Source organism: Rhipicephalus microplus, chromosome 2, assembly GCF_043290135.1.
Source record: "Rhipicephalus microplus isolate Deutch F79 chromosome 2, USDA_Rmic, whole genome shotgun sequence".
NCBI lineage: Eukaryota > Metazoa > Arthropoda > Arachnida > Ixodida > Ixodidae > Rhipicephalus > Rhipicephalus microplus.
Window position 1 is genome coordinate 300,699,165 of NC_134701.1, and position 16,875 is coordinate 300,716,039.

The window sequence follows — 16,875 nt, forward strand, 5'->3', positions numbered from 1 at the left end:
TGCGCAGCATAGCCGCGACAGACCTTTTTGCCGACTGGCGTATCAAAGCTCGTCATTGCTAGCTGTGACGTGCTCGCGGTCTCCCCTTTATCATGAATGTCCGCGTGCGAAAGCCTTTGCTCCCCGTGTCCCGGGAGCGGACGTTGTACTATTGTTTGGGGATGTCACCAAAGGCAATAAAGTGTTGGTGTATTACTGTTAATCGAACACTGTCTGTTTTGCCGTGCTGCGCTAAATCCTTTGTTAGTTGAGCACGCGCGGAGCGGTGCGCTACGCATGAGTAGGTGACAAAGACGCAACCCTGCGGCTCGCAAAAGCCTGGACCTACGGTGATCTTCCGCTACAGGAAGTAGTGAGATCACCACAAAGTGTCTACTACAGCATATTACAAGCAAACAATCCACACCTTGAAAAGCTTTGTCCCTAAAAAAAAAAAGTATGACCCTCCAGAAAGAAGATAAACAAAGAGTGCAGGAGGGGGACCATGACTGTTCTACCGAAAAAGCTTTATCTCTACTGTACACTTTTAACTAAACTACTTTGAAGTACTACTCCTTTCTCCGTCGGAGAGCAAGTTTTCCATCACAGAGCGTGAGTGCCTCGCACTAGTCAGGGCAGTCTGAAAATTTTGACCATACTTGTTTGGCCGCACTTTTTCGGTAATTACGAAGCACCATGCCTTGTGCTGGCTGTCGTCCCTTAAAGATCCAACTGGATGCCTTGGATGTTGGGCATTAAAGCTCCAAGAATACAGCTTTGACGTGGCATACAAATCTGGCCTAATGCACCAGGATGCCGACTGTCTATCCCGTCACCCCGTGGACTCACAGAGTTTCCTAATATACACTAGAGGGAACTCTGGCACTAGTGTCTATGGGAGCTGCAACGCACGGCGCTTCAGCGAGCATGATATGATGGGTAGTACACACATTTGTCTAAACTTCGTACTTCAGGCCTGCTTTGCTCTCGTGTGTGTTCGTGTGGCTTGAAGCTGTTTCTCACGAAACAAAAATGAGCAAACGTTCAGCGGTTGCGCTTCACCACCCGATTCTTTTAGGCTTATCCTTCCAAATTGGGTCAGGAAGTCCAAAAAGGTTGAATCTTTCTTTCAAAACAAAACCGAAACACAGCAATAAACGAAGCAGCAAGTACGATTCGCTGCCCGCAAGTACGAAGACTAGGCAAATGTGTGTACTACCCATCATTTCCATGGTCGCTGAACGATCGCAGCGCCAGAGTCCCCTCTAGTTAATTTTAGGAAACTCTATGCATAGACCCACCCGACCTTTCAGCACATGATTCTGACCCTTGTGTCTTCGCCACGTCTGCTTTCACCGACATACACAAAGAACAGCTCAGAGATGTCCACTTGCGGTCTATCATGCGAAGTCTACGTTTGCCCGACGTAGACCCGTCGCTACACTTGTTTGTTCTACGCGATGGCATTCTTTACCGCGCAACACCAGCGCCGAGAGACCAGAGCTACTACTCGTAGTTCTTGCAACACTCCGTTCCGCTGTTCTTGAACAGCTTCACGACGCCCCAAACGCTGGTCATCTCGGGGTCACGCGCACGTAGGATTGCGTGTGGCGTAGATTCTTCTGGCCAGGCCTTTACCGTTCTGTGCGCTTTGAAAAGGAAAGCTCTTGCTATATTTCCTCACATACAACACATACTAAAATAGAGTAAGATGTGCTTATGAAGTGAGGGTGCAGTTTAAATGAAAGAGTGAACAATTTTTCTTTTCGTAAAGTTAAAGTTAGAAGTGCAACTTGGTATATGCAAGAAAATACGATAGTTCATTTTTGCAGCGACCCAAAAATTTTTTCACTGCATTGACAACTGTTCTTATGAAGATTTCTGAAATTTAAAACTTTCAGACAACACCTAAATTCTATTCATCTTACCACACAGATGAGTATCACACACTTGGGGGGAGGCCTCGCCTATCTAGCAGCAGCAGACAAACATAAAGTGGAAGCCTGCGACAACTGAAAGGCCTCCTAGTAGTACATTTCAGTTCTTTTTTAGGCTGGTCGACCTATGCAGGGTTGCCCATGTAAAGATATTTGAGTGTGGCTGATGTACTTACAGAGAAGACACGGACATTTCATTATAAACATTGATTGAGTGATTGATACAGTCGAATATCGATATATCGGAACTTGAAGAGGATCGCAAATTAGTTCGATATATGAAAAATTCGATATAAAAAATAGACGCACCGAGAGCTTACCTGTAGTGGATCATCACTGACAATATATAGGCGCATTCAAGAATGACAATTATTCTGCACACACACCGCAATATAATAATTTATTTGTTTGAAAAAAAATCACTAATTTTGGCTTGCTTCTTCGTTTTTGAAACATTGAAGACGCTAGTTGCAATCTTATCAAGGCTGTCCAGGTGTGACAGCCCGGTTTCCCCCCATGTGGCTGATACAAAGGCAAATGATTTGGAACGCTGCCACCACTTCAGCAGTGGAGTACGCGAGTGTAGACAGCGCTTCGTCCGGACGATTCTCCTTGTCACATGACCTGTCAGCCTGGACAATGCAGTCCGCTTCCACAAAGCCATTCGCAGACACTTCGTGTGGAACTCGGGGGTGGAAGCAGGGTCTAGCTTTTTGGAGTAGGCACGAGAGCAGCAAAAGTCTTATTTTGGAGCAGCTTTGGAGCAGCAAAATCCCATTTTGGAGCAGGTTTGGAGCAATTTAGGGGCTATTTCGGAGCAGTTTTGGAGCGCAGTGATGGCCTTAAATAATGCGGCTGAGCGCACTTTTATTAGCAACTAATCCAAAAACTGCTAGAAAAATAGAATTGGCCAGAATTGTTTAGGAGTGCAATCAACCAAAACATTTTTCGCTGAACTTCCGGAAATAAAAATAGAAGGGCAGACACTAGAAACAGTAGTTGCCTTAGACAAGCTAATAATTTCAGTCGAAAACAGATGGAAAGCACAACATCATGGGGGAAAAGCTTTATGTGTACTGAACCAAACCATTGCACTTTCCTGCAACACCACTTACATAGATCACGACGACAATGTACAAGAGTAAACATCAGTGCCAAAAGAACCACAGGTGGCAATTGGCTTGCAGCACCTTGCCGCTAAACACAAAAACATAACACAGCCACGTAATGAGATGTGCACACAAACACCATTTTCACAAGGATTCAGGTTGCCTTCATAGACTGAAGAGCCAAGTCAACTGCTTTGATTCGCTCAAGCACAGAGGGCAGTTCACATCCCCCAGCAAAACATTGCCACTCTCCACTTTGTCCATGTCTTTGGCAGCCAGACCTTCGCTTATAAGCTCTTGTGAACTTGCAAGCAGAGCTTTGAGAGACGACAATCGGTTTTGGAGGCTCGACTTCTCGTTGATCAGCTTCTTTCGCTCGCAGTGTTCACTTAGCTCCTCCTCCTCATGCTTTCGCTTCTGGGACGTCGCAGCGTTTTCTCGTTCAATTTGCTCCCGGTACACCTTGTGGGACTTTTCAACACTTCTTTGGATGTCCCTGGTAAGAGGCACCTTTGTAGCATCTCCACTGTACCTTTTCATAAAGGCCTTGGTTTGCCGAATACTAGAAATGCTTGCTATAGACAATGTGCTTCGATGGTGCACTGTCTGTTTGTTTTCACTAAACCCTCGTTCACAGTCTGCGTTACCGTGAGGTAGCGACAAGACTGCTTTCACAAGCTTGGTGACCTTCGGGTACTTAGCCTGCCCAGCAGGCGTCTGTAGTGAGAACACGCTCACCCAATGAGTGACTACATTAAGTGACGATTCCCAGTCACTGGTTTCACAGATCAGGGAGTTCCACTCATCGGTGAGTGATGACACATCGCAGGGTGGGATGACTTGGGCAGAGAGTTAGCCACACAGCGCAGCGAAGGAGTCGTCGAACTCCCTTCTATGACTGAGTTTAAAAACCTTAAATGAAACAACAGCTTGTTGTCGAGTGGAAGCCTCGAGATAAGTGCTTGGCACAGGCGATGTAGAAGGCTCTTGCACTGATGTAAAATGCCTTCTTCTCTGTAGGATTCCATTGCACCACTGACAGCTCCGTGTCAAGGCCAATTTCTGGTTTTGCCTTCCAGTTTGCAGCGGAGTGTACATCAAGTTCTTTCAGTTGCGCCCCACTAGCCGTTGCAAATGACTCCTGGCATACAAACCTTCCAAGGACTTGCTTTACAAGAGCCACCATCTCGTCATAGACAACATGCACGAGGGGGTCCTTGCTTTGGAACAGTGTATGGAATCTGTCAAATATCTGAGCTGCGTTACGAAGAAAAAGCAGCTTTGCCTACAGTGCTTTGTCTGAAAACGCGGAAGACAGCCGACCATGCCTCATGGACAATGAAGGCCTCGGCTGTCCAGCATTGGAGAAGAACGCCGTGAGGGCATCATACGACCTGAGCACTCGTTCAACGCTAGGAAGCAACGTCAGCCATCTGCTGCTCACGTGCCGCAAAAATTCTAGTTGGGGCACTCCAAGATCCCTCTGCAAATCTTTCATGTCTGCATGCCTCGTGGCAAACTTGAAATAGTAGTGGACGTCAGTGACAAGCGACTCCACTTCCGCACTGAAGCTATCTAGCCCAGCTGCAAAGGCATTATGGACTTTGTGGAGCCCACATTCACCAATGTCGACCATGTTGGGGCTCACTTCCGTCTTTAACTTTCGCTTTAGGCTCTTCATGACATTCGGGCCATCACTGTAAAAACATGTCATATTGTTCTTACGAACATCACTGAGGGCATCCTCAATGCACGAAAAGAGCTCATCAGCGGTCGCGTGACCCAAATGAAATGACTGGAGATGCTCTACTACAACATTCTCGGTGTTAGTGCTATAATATCGCACAAGCACATCCAGCTGTTCCACCTTGGCCTCGGGGATTGGGCTCTCATCAATGATGATGCTCTAAAATGTGTCGGGAATGTCGAGCTCTTTAATAACTTTTGCTTTGAAATATGGCCCAAGCCCATCAGAAATGATATATGAAAGTTTCTTGCGTCCACACTGGAAGCCTTTTGCCGTCTCGGAATCTGGAAACATGTGGGGGTACGTCGCCGTTGCTACAACTTCAAATGTGTACGGAAGGTTGCTCGAGACCACAGAAAGGGCAAAAAGAGTTTCTGCCTTTGTGACCTTTTCTTGAAGGGACACCGCTGTTGCACTGTGTAGGTCCAATGTGCTTTGAATCATTGCACTTTTGTTAAGGGCACCTTCTGCATTGCGGTTTCTCTTCGCTTGTCCAATGTGCTTCTGAGAGCTTGCGTGACGGTATATCGCTGCAGTGCCATATTGCCCACAATGCACAGTAGTGCAGCAAAGCGTGCAAAAGGCATCGCTGTCCTTAGAAGTTGGCTGACACCAGAGTGATATCAGATCTCCATTGGCATCCTTTTTCGTGAACCCATAAGTGTTCAGCTTGGTGCACCGCTCTAGACAAAAGAAAAAAGCCAGACGTCAAAAACTGTCTTCAAACAAAACCGGCAACAACTGTCAGTTTGCTCACCACAAAACAGGGACTCAAGTAGGGGCAGTGTCCCCTATTATTGTTCCTATTTGTGTTGTCAAATAGGAGCTGGCACCTTGATATAATCAACACAATGTTCCTAACGGTGGCTGCTTTTTAAAATTTTTTGGTAAAGTAGTTTCGAGCTAAAACAATTGCATGCTGTGCTCCGCCCCGCTCGCGCCGGCAAGGCCCGACACGAACGCCGTCGCCTCGACCGTAAAATCAAGCACCGCGAACGTGTTCTGCCCGCGCGACACTCGCCGAGCGCGCATGGTCTCAGGCGCATCGATAGGCCCCAACGCGAGGAAAGGCATGCAGCTAATGAAGGAGGCGATTTCACAACGCCTCATTGCGTAGGAGACGCGAAAGTGGGCACGGCATCCCATCGAGACGCCCGCTATCGCGGCCGAGTCGGGCCTCGTTGGCACGCGAACGAGTACGGCGGCTGTGTTCTGTGTTACGCTCTGCATGCAATTGTTTTAGCGCCACACCACTTCTTTCATTAAAGCAGTGCGAAAAATTCGGCTTCAAATGAACTTCTGATGCAAAAGGGGCCGTTATTAACATCGGAGCTGTCTATCCGCACAGAACAGGGGGGATAGTTCGCAAGGCCTAGGAAGTGGCCACGATCCGAATGGCACGGCGTGCTATTGAAAATAAGCCTGTCAATGCTCGCCTGCAACAGCTTCGCGATGCATGTCTTCGTGCAAGAGTGCAAGTTTCCCTACAATTTTGTTTTTTAAAAAATCGTGCAGGTCCCGAACAATTAGACTTCAATCACCACAGTAACTGCGTACTCCCGCAATAACAAAAAAAAACTACAGACGCGAAGGGATTGTTCGTCTTACTTGTAACAGCTGAAAATTCCAGAGGCCATGCCTCAAGTTATATGACTACATAACTGTTCAAAGTACTTACTTTTATTCATGCTGATGACAGCCTTCCGGAAAAGCACGAGGTAACCATGAATGCACTGCACACCGAACTGCCGTGGCCGCCGTGGCTATGGATGCAGCTGCGTCTAGTGTGGGGCCAGTGCTCAGTGTTGCCCGGACGACGACAACACTCGGCTAAATTTGGCGTTGAATGCTATAAATAGACGATATTCGCGCAAATTGCCATTTCTGCTCAGCTTGGCGCAGAGGGGCAAATTGGCGCACAATGGCGCAATTGGCGCAGCAGTTCCACCCCTGGTGGAACTGCTGCCGGAAAGCGGGACATCGTCTATGCGCTCGTCGTCGTCTTCACTAGTTTGTGCAAGTTCCGCCGTCTCGAAGCCTGCCTTGCGGAAGCAGTGGACCACTGTATCCGTTTTCACGTCTCGCCAGGTATTAAAGATCTCTGCGGGAGAGAGCTTCGCGGAGGTTTCCGGCCACTCCTTTGTCATCAACTGCTAGATTTCCTGGCTGCTGACAACTTCGCTTTTGCCAGAATCGGTTTTGTGAACGATTTTGCAGCACTCCTTAAATCGATGAAGCCACCCTCTGTTGTCAGTGAAGTTCTTTCACCGAGTGCAGCGGCTAACCATTTGGCCTTGGCGATCAGCATCGGGCATCCACCAGAATGTTCTTCCCGCACACTTCTAAAAACCAGGCATACAGTGCCTGTTCTACATTCCTGTGGGTAGAAGCGCGCACATGACAGGCTCGCGACGTTCGCTGCTCCGCCTTTTTGCCATAACATCTGGCTTGTTTTTTCAACAAGGTACTCAGAGTGCTCCATGGTATCTCGAAGTTGTCCGCAACGGTCGAACATTTCTCGCCCGCCGCAACACGCTGCCTTCAACTTCGTCGTAAAGTCAAGGGTCTTGCGCTTCTTGACGCTGGTCATAGCTACACGAGAAGTCGACAATTCAAGGAGTCCGCAGCGGTTTTGCACACCACGCAGCAATTGAAAAATGCTGCTCATACGGTGGTACATAGGCGAAGCGACAGCGGAAGCAACAAAATACAAAGCGCTTGCGAGGCGATAGCCACCTACCTGCGAGGGCAAAAGCAAAAGGCATGCGGTGTGGTTGGCTGAACAAAACTCGCAAAACAGCAACAAAAAATTGAAGAAAAGGCCAAAGGAGGAGGACGTCAACTTCTTCGTTCCTGCTCTCCAAGCCGACGGGTATGCAGAGAAAGCATGAGAAAGAAGAAAAGAAAAAAAATCGTTCCCGCAAGTGAGGGATTGTGCAGTCCGAACCCTCTCGCCCTTACTTTTTTTTCGAGCGTTTCAAGTTTGGCGGAGGCGTGGTGCCGCGCAGAGGTCACTGGGTGCTGCGAGTGCCAACGCGCACCTTCCAACTCGCGTGCAGAGCTGCGTTGCAGTGGAGATCACGGGGAAGGGGAGGGGTAAATGTCTAACTGCACCTTTCAGCTGGTGCAGCGTTCTATATCCAAAGGCAGACAAACATACCGTTCGATATAAACGTGCAAATTTCTACAATTTACAAAGGAATTTTGAGGGGGTAACTTGCGAATTCGATGTACCCAAAAATTCAATATGTGTGGGTTCGATATAACCGTGTTCGACTGTATGTAGGGTTTCACGTCCCAAAACCACCGTATGATTATGAGAGATACCGTAGTGAAGAGCTCCGGAAATTTCGACGACCAGGGATTCCTTAACCTATGCTCAAATCTGAGCACAAGGACCTACAGCATTTTCTCCTCCATTGAAAATCCTGGCGCCGCAGCCGAGATCCAATCCCACGACCTGTTGTTCAGCAACCGACCGACTAGACCGCCATGGCGGGGCATTTCATTATAAACAAACAAGCATTTAGTTAAAACAAGGATAATGGCAAGAAGTAACAAAAATCAACTAAGAGAAAAACACAAATACGCGCGATGAAAAGAACGGCTACAAGTACAACTGTACGCAGAGGGAGTGATGTAACACGTGGCTGGCTGTCTTCTGCACATCGCCTTCACCATTGGCCAGGAATGCAGTCGTGAGATCGGGCAATGGACATGCCTGGGACCTACGCAACTGCCTGCAGTCCGGCGCCCTCGTGAGTGCTGGTCGCAACTAGAAGGTGTGTCGGTGTGAGTGACGCTTTCTCTCGCTAACGGCCACGTTGCCCTTGTGGGACCGGTACTGAAGTGAAGTCGTCGAGCCGGACAGTGTAGCTGTGTCGACCGGCGGCAGAGCCATAGTGCGCGGACAATATTTAGGGATATGTGTTGTCATCTTTCGTTAGAGCTTGCGTAGCTTATTTGTTTCATGGTTTTTTTTTTTTTTTCGGACATGGTTTGAAATTTGGTTGGGGGCATGTGGGGGAGCTGGTACCTCTGTAAAGTGATTTGCACCTCATGGCACTCGCGTGTTTCACCCAGAGGTCGCAGTTAGGGTTCACAACCATCGAGCGGTAGGTGCCGTAATGCTCGCGAGCATTTAACACCATTATCATCAGCATGGTTAGCGCGGTAGCGCCAGCAGTGTCGCCTGGCGGCGATGCTGGCTGGCGGCACATGAGACATTATCGTATAAACCGGACTATAGGTCGAGAGGGAATATAGGTACACCACCCAAGTTCAAGTTGCCGAAAAAGAAAAAAGGGAAAACAACCCAGAACTGCCAAACCACATTTATTCACGAATCGGGCGCACCGCACCGCGATCGTCAAAGCTCCCCTCAACCACCATCGCAACTGGATCTTATTCGTCCGAAGAAGCACCACTGTCCTCCGAAAACGAGAGTTTGTCGCTGGCCGCCTCCAGCAGTGCATCGCCCTCCGTGCCATCCAGCGAGTTGCTGAAGCAACATTTCTTGAAAGCCTTTTCCACCATGAAATCTGGCAAGGAACGTCAGGCGGAAAGCACCCAGCCACAAACAGTCACAAGCAGAGGCCTCTGTAGGCGGCCCGTCAGTGTCTGGGATGTCGCCGGACATTCACTCTTGGTACTCCAGCCGCACTCGGTCCTTCAACGGCTTGTTGAGAGCAATGTCGAGCGGCTGGAGGGTGGACGTCATACCACCTGGTATCACGGCGAGGTCCATTTTCACATTGCCGAGTGCGCGTTTCACAGCGTCGGTTAAGTGACCAGGAAACGCATCCAACACCAGCAAGCTGCGAAGACGCAGCACTGCGCTTGCCTGACGGTTCCACACTACTCTTATCCATTCGAGCATCATGACCTCGTCCATGTATCCCTTTTTGTTGACGGGAAAGACAACACTGGGCGAGAACACTTCCTTTAACATTGTCTTGCGTTTGAAAATGATGAAGGGCCGAAGCTTTCTACCATCTGCCGTGCAAGCCAGCATGACGGTGAAGCGCGAGTTCTCGTTGCCAGTGGACAACAGCTTCACATCCTTGGCGCCGCGCTGCGTGATCGTGGTCGACGAAGACATGTCAAACCACACGGGGGTCTCATCGGCGTTGCCAATCTACTCCATCATATAGTCGTTCTGCTACAGAAGCCGGTTCACGAAGTGCTGAAAGTTATAAGCTTGTCCTCGAACTCCTCGGGCAGCTTCTGACAGATGGATGAGCGCCGCCGAAGAGAAAATCCTATGCATCGCATAAATCGACGCACCCAATAGTTTGGCACACGGAACTCTTCTCTGGTGAGCCTAACTTCTCGAGCGAGTTCCACGGCTTTCTTGCGAATAGTATCCACGGTCCCTGGCAGCAAGCGCGCACGAACTTCCCACACAAAGTGCGCTAGCTTATCCTCCAGCTGCGGATGAACGGCACTTCATCCTCGAAACGACATTTTTTGAAGATTGCACATCTGCAGCTTCTCTTTCTGTGCCCTCCAATAGCGCACGCTTTTTTTCTGATACACCAAAGCGGCGCTGAGCCGTTCAAACACAGCTGAGTACTGCCTCCTCATACTGCTACTCATATTGACTGAACGAAAAAAAAATACCACTAAAAATGCAGCGCAATTTCAAGCGGAGCGAGAACTCTGAACAGATCGGAAGCAAATCACGAACACAAGAAAACAGACAGAGAGAAAAAAAAAATAGCCTACGATTGGATTTGGATGCGGTTATGGCCGCGTCCGGCTTCTCAAGCACATGCAAGCCACATGTTGCCAGACAGCGGTGCACTTTCGGCTAGACACCGCTATATAAGACGAGGGACGAGTTTAGGTTAATATTTTATTGAAAATATCTCGACTTATATTCCGGTTTATACGGTAGAAATCTTTTTTGGCGCGTGGCGGCTGGGGTGAACAGTCGTCTCTTACAGTGGGTCCATAGATGGATGGCACCGCGGGTCGTCTGCTGTGGGCCCTCGTGGTAAGTCAAGTGTTGGCGGCGCCGCCTTCGTGCTACCTTGCGTTTGCGGTTATGTTTGAATAAGTGTATATTAAGTGTAAGGTTGTGTTTGCCGTGTTGATCACAAGTGATGTATTCATTCAGCTGATGATATCGCCATTGTAATAGCAGTTAAATAATGTGTGGTTTGGTTTGGTTTCAACTGCGTTACTGTGTTCATGTTTCGAGAGGGGCGTGCCTCATTTAGTTACCCCACAACTTCTTTGACCCACACAACAGTCCATGGGGTGCCTAGTTGTCACTTCAGATACAGACTCCTTTGGAAGCAGGGACAATCAGACCGCTAGGCCTAACTCAATCACTCACATGATGGCCAAACCGACAACTGGCAAACCGGCAAAAACAATTCTCCTCGAGAACATTGACAGCAAATGCAATGTACAGGCGAATCTAATTAATTCAAACACGCTTAATTCGAACTCATGCTGACGTCCCGTGATAGGTATGTGTATTGCAATGGGCAAAAACACTCTGTCATTCAAGCGCGCAAGCACTCGCCAACGGTTCATTCGAACATACCGCGCTCGGAGAATGCTCTCAGCACCACGCCTTATCCCGCGGCGGCCCCTCCTACACCTCAACGCTGTGCGCGAAAGAAAAGAAAAGGAAAGAAAAGGCTGCGATGGAATGCATGCTCTCTCTCAAATGACAATCTGCGACATGCCTGTGCTACACTTCTTCATTTTCCGTCCTCGCCATGTAAAGACCCTTCTAATTTCTACGCCGCACACGAGGAGAGGAAAAAAAATTACACATACCCACGGAGTGAATGATGGAGAGGAGAGCAAAGCTGGGTTCACACGACGCTGCCGCACCACTTTGGCCTCCCGTTCTCGTACACCAGAATCTTGTCGGCACCGCCACGCAGCTTCACGGCACGCTTCTGCCTCCCATGCTCGCATATCAGGGTTTAGTTCTCAGGCGCGAGCCGCCTTCACCTTGCGCGCCCGCCGCTCTGCAGCCTTGTCTATCCGCTGACTTTCTGAACGCACAGGCGCGTGCCAAAACAGCTTTTTTTTTTTTTACTACACTGTGCCCCCTATCGTACGGCGCCGCCATCGAATACACAATCGCCAACGTCTTCATGTGACGTCATTTCTATTTCTCGCGCACTCCTACGTTAGGGTTCCATCTTCAGGCGGGAACCGCCGTCGCCTTGTGCGTATCATACTTCTTATCGGCAAATCGTGAATCATCAACTGTCCGCGTCCATGCATCGTCTGTCTGATGCACGAGCGAATGCATGGACGGACGCATGGACGGACGCATGAACGGACGGATACATGGACCAACGCCGGAACAGATGCACAGACAGACACACGGATGGACACACGATAAGACGGGCACACAGATGGACACACGAGAGGACGGATGGACGCATGGACGAATGCACGAATGGACAAATGCATGGGCGGACGCAAGGACGGACGTACACATAGACAAATGCAGGGAGGGACGGATGGACGCACACGCGTAGAGCGGGTATGTGCCACAGCGGATGTGAGGTGCAAGATGACAGTACTTGTAGTGTTCACTAGATGGACACACGGACGGACGGACGGACAGACAGACTAGAAGACGTACGGACGAATGGACGCACGGGCAGGCGGACGGACACATGAATGGACACACGGATGGTCACGCGGACAGACGGAAACTCTCTCACGAGCAGGTGCCACGTTTTCCCCTTTCCAGTCTTTGCCACGTAGACCCTTCTACATTAAACGATGTGCACGAAGAGAGCAAAAAAAATTGGCCCCGTATCTGCATTTAATCTGAAAATGTCGTCGAAAGACGATAGCCTTGCGTGTGGAGAGTGAACAAAACATTTATTTGATGTTCTGCTCAAGAAAATTGATTAATGGTATTCTGGAGGCGCTGTGTTAGAGTGCCTCGAGTCTGCAGCGGAGGCGAACGAGCGCATTAAGTCACGTCACAAGTGTGACATGAGCGCCATCTGGTAGTTTTTTTGAAAAACAAAGCGCATGGCTCTGAGACGGGTATGCGCACCCGCCTCAGAGGTGATAAGGTGTAGAACGCAAGGCGACGGGTAGGTGCCACCACCGTTTCGTTTTAGCAAAGCGTTGGAAACACTCGCCTTTCCATGCAAGCGTAGGATGGTCAGCGCAGCGTGATAAGCGCTAATGTCCTTAGAATTACTTCTGTATGCCTTTTCTAGTAAAAGGTGCGCATGCAGAATATATACGTGTTGTAATGGTGCCCCAGACACGCGCAATAATTGCTTTTTAATCGACAATTTCACAAGTATGAACGTTGAATCTTGAGCAACATAGGTGGGCGCTGCGAAAGGGGTCGACCATTTCGAATACCCGATTCTGTTAAGACTGGACAAACAGACAAATCTACAGACAGACCGACCAAAATTTTTGCGTCGAAGGTCCCCAAGAAATACTATCGTCTTTAAAAAAAAAAGCTGCCATGGAGTGTTGGTTTTTCCTCAAATGCCGATCTGCTTCTCTCCCCATGGAGATGCTCCTCCTTTCTCGTCACATGCTGGCCACTCCGCGGCTGCGGCGTAAAGGGTAGTAGCAGAGACGCAGTCGTTCTTGTCATCGTCTTTAAAGACTGTCGGCGCTGGACATTGCCGCACGCAACTTCTCTTGCCAGGAGAATACTGAAGCCAAAGTAAAAAAGCTGCGTGCGAAATTGATTGACTCACTGCAAGGCAAATCAAGCAGACGCACATCACTCGTTACTTCAATTAATGACAGATGTCCTGTTATTTGTGAATAAATGTAAATCTTCTGAAACTTCTTCCTCATGTGTTGGCTTAATGTGTGGGCTCATCATGCACCACTGCATGGTGAGCCCTCCATTCATTTAGCTTTCATTAATTTGAACTTCCTTTAATTCGAACAAATTTTTGGGCCCCTTCGAGTTCGAACAATTGAGATTCGACTGTACTACAAATGACAAAGACATGACTAAGATGAACAGTGACTAGAAAAAAGTAAACATGCTCTATTACAAATGCAACTCTGAGGCCAATGTGGCCCGACTGCTGTGGCAGTAAAAGCGTGTATTCAGCGTTTGAGGTATTTGGCTTTTGTTAGTACTATTTGTGGGGATTGAGGCTAGCCCGCTGCCTTTGCGCGGGCTTTGTCGCCTTTCTGCCATTCTCATGTCCCAACATGTCTCCCCTCCTTTGCTGTCTGCCGCGCTGAGAGAGCGAAGTGACGTTTAACCCCCTCACCCGGTAGCGGATGTTGACTGTGACGCCGCGCGCGGAGTCTCCCGAGAGGTTTTTGCGTGCTGTGTCGGGAGCGGGCAGATAGATACTCTCCGGGACTGCAGACAGTGAGCCACGCAATCTTTTCTGTACGTCGACCCCCATCACTCGGGCCTCGTCGGACTTCGCTGAATGCGCCTCGCACTCGAGGCGAACGCTCACCTTTTGTTGCCCCTCTGCGTACGCTCGGCCGAAGGGTAGTATGGTGTCCTAGTGTGTGGCCTAGCTACGCTGACCCGTCTCCCTTCGAAGCCAACGCGAGCGCCTTTGCCCTCGCTCGAGCAACCGGGCCTTGGTCCCGGTGTCTCCGTGGATCACCTTTGATAAGGAGACGTGCTCGTGGCACCCTGTGTAGTACTTTTATGCCAGTGGCGTGGGTAAGCCCATTTGCTTTCTCGCCGCGCCTTTGCAACGGGCTGTACTGCGTTTGGTGTTGCCACAGACAATAAGTGTTGCGACTGAGCAGTATTGTGTTCTCGCCACGGCGACGGTTAACGCGTGCCCTGCGGATCGCTAACACCGGACCCACGCTAGTGGCCGTACTCCTTCGGGATACGTGTCACTACATATTTCAATGTATTATTTAGTGTCCTGTTTTGCACTGCTGCGTTTGATAGAAGTGCCTGCTGTGCCACCACCATTTCTTGCATTCTCAATTCCCTCCCTCACAACATTTTCAAGATATGTCATGTCTTTCAACTGCACGAATTTGTTTCTCATCGCACTTAAAGTATCTCGCCATAACTGTACTTATTACACTCCACGAACCTCACACATCCAGCCTCATACTTCCCTTGGCAAATACACAGTTTAAAAAGTTATTTTTTATTAATAGTACCTCCAGCAGCCTGGTAAAAATCATTATTGTCACTTTGTGGTAGCTCCAGGTCCAACAGCTACTTTTTAAAGAACCACTTACAATGGAACCCCGATTATACGACTTTCAGAGCACCACTCAAAACCATCGTATAATCCGGGCGCGTTTAATCGAAAAACTGAAAATATAGCAAAGACACTTGACTTTGTTTCGAAAAGTGGGTATAGACCGTCTGAATAAGCCCACGGCACGACCTTGTGCCTCCGCTAGAAGGGTATATTAAATTATTCTTGCCAGCAACAGCTAATGACAAAGTTACTTAGTCGAATGAGATGCAAATGAATCTCTCTTTTCAGGTTTAAAAAGAATTGAATCCAACGTGCATCATTTTACTGATAAATAGATTCTGAAAATTGCCTGTGCATGAAAACGAAAACAAAATCGTGTTGCAATAGCCTCCCGTCATTCTGACACAAGCGATGACCACGTCATTTATGGTCATCGCTATCACATAATGGCGACTGACCATGAGTGTGCGTAGAATGCCTTCGTGTGCGATTGAGCTATGCACATTGTAATTTGTGGCCTTGTGAAGTGGTAGTGATGTCCCGCTGTTAGTATGAACGTCAACGTCAAGTGAAAGTAATTTTCTTAGTGAAAACAGCTGCGTCCGCCCTTATGCATTCGCAAGCCTGTGACTGCGAGTGCGACAAAGGCAGGATATCAGCAGTATGTCGACCAGAAAATGTTTCCATGGACCGAAAATATGAAAATATCAGCTTTTCAACCGGCTAGAGCTATTTTGTATGGATAGCGCTTGACTAGGTAACGACCCCAGATACGTACACACGCGATTGCGGCGTGTGTAGAAGAGCATGAACTTCCAGGAGAATAACTTTTTTATTCTAAAAAGACATCTGTCTCGCTCTCTACTTTCCTAATCATCAACTTAGGGGTATGCAAGTTTATAGTTTGCACTCGTGAATATTTGCTCCACGCTTGATTCAAGTAAAGGCGTTCTTTTTTTCTTTTGGACGAAATCTGAGTGTCGTAAGATGCAGAGTTGGCATAAAACTGTGTCGTATAACCAAGGTTTTTAATACATTATTCCTATGGGGAATTTGCCAGTACCTAACCGATTCGTCGTGAAATGGGGGTCATCGCGAAACCGGGGGAGGCATAATCAAAGTTCCATTGTACGTGGTTAGGCTCGGCTACGTGGTTACCTACATGATTAGGTTCGAAAATGAATGTTCCTTTGGTTACTCATCAATTGCATGCAAGGCAGGCAATACCTTGGAAGAAGCCTTTGTGTGTGTGCAGCAAGGTGAGAGAGCTACGACAGCCAGCTAGGCTGCACTGCCAATCCTGGTGGCCATTCCAGATGAGTGGGTACTTGCCCTGGACATCAAACTGCACGAGAAGCACCTATCGTCTTTCACATGCTCCAAGAACATAAGCAACCAAGAAAAAAAAACCAGCTGATGCAAAAAAAAAAACGCTTGCTCCTGTAGTTTGTGAAACAACAGAATCTTGGCAACCCGTCATTGCACTGAATAACACAAACCAATGTCACAATAACAATGTTGCATGTTATACGTAAATAAGTTCATTATGTTAAAAAATATGTTATAAAGTTATATTCGTAGTCCTATATCTATTGCAATGCTATTTTTAATTTACAGTAAATGCTCGTTGATTTCAATTTCATGAAGACACCCAATAAGTTTGAATTAGACCAAATTTCGAACTAATGAAATTCACTGAATAAACAGCAAAAATTGAGACCGGTTGTTGAAAAATCACTCGAAATATTTATCTACAAAAACTCTTAGTTCAATCACCAGATCCTTGTTTTTCAACGTGCCAACATGCCGGAAAGCATCCTCTTTGCTTTCCTTGAAGCTGAAGAATAGGCGCGTGACACGCATAGCCTCAAGTGTAGAGGAAGGGAGGTGTAGAGGGAGGAAGTGTTGCTCAAGCAGCAACTGTGAACTTT

General features: G+C 48.2%; 1 protein-coding gene and 1 pseudogene across 5 annotated transcripts in view; both read right to left on the minus strand.

The window, feature by feature from the left end:
* Positions 1-16,875, minus strand: part of tweek (transmembrane protein KIAA1109 homolog tweek) — a 1,194,469-nt gene that overhangs the window by 1,128,824 nt on the left and 48,770 nt on the right. For all 5 annotated transcript variants that reach the window (XM_075882507.1, XM_075882492.1, XM_075882501.1 and 2 more), the window contains exon 4: positions 16,172-16,289. In XM_075882507.1, the coding sequence (XP_075738622.1) occupies positions 16,172-16,289 (118 nt within the window). The remainder of the gene's footprint in view (positions 1-16,171; positions 16,290-16,875) is intronic.
* Positions 3,939-5,066, minus strand: LOC142784444 (uncharacterized; annotated as a pseudogene).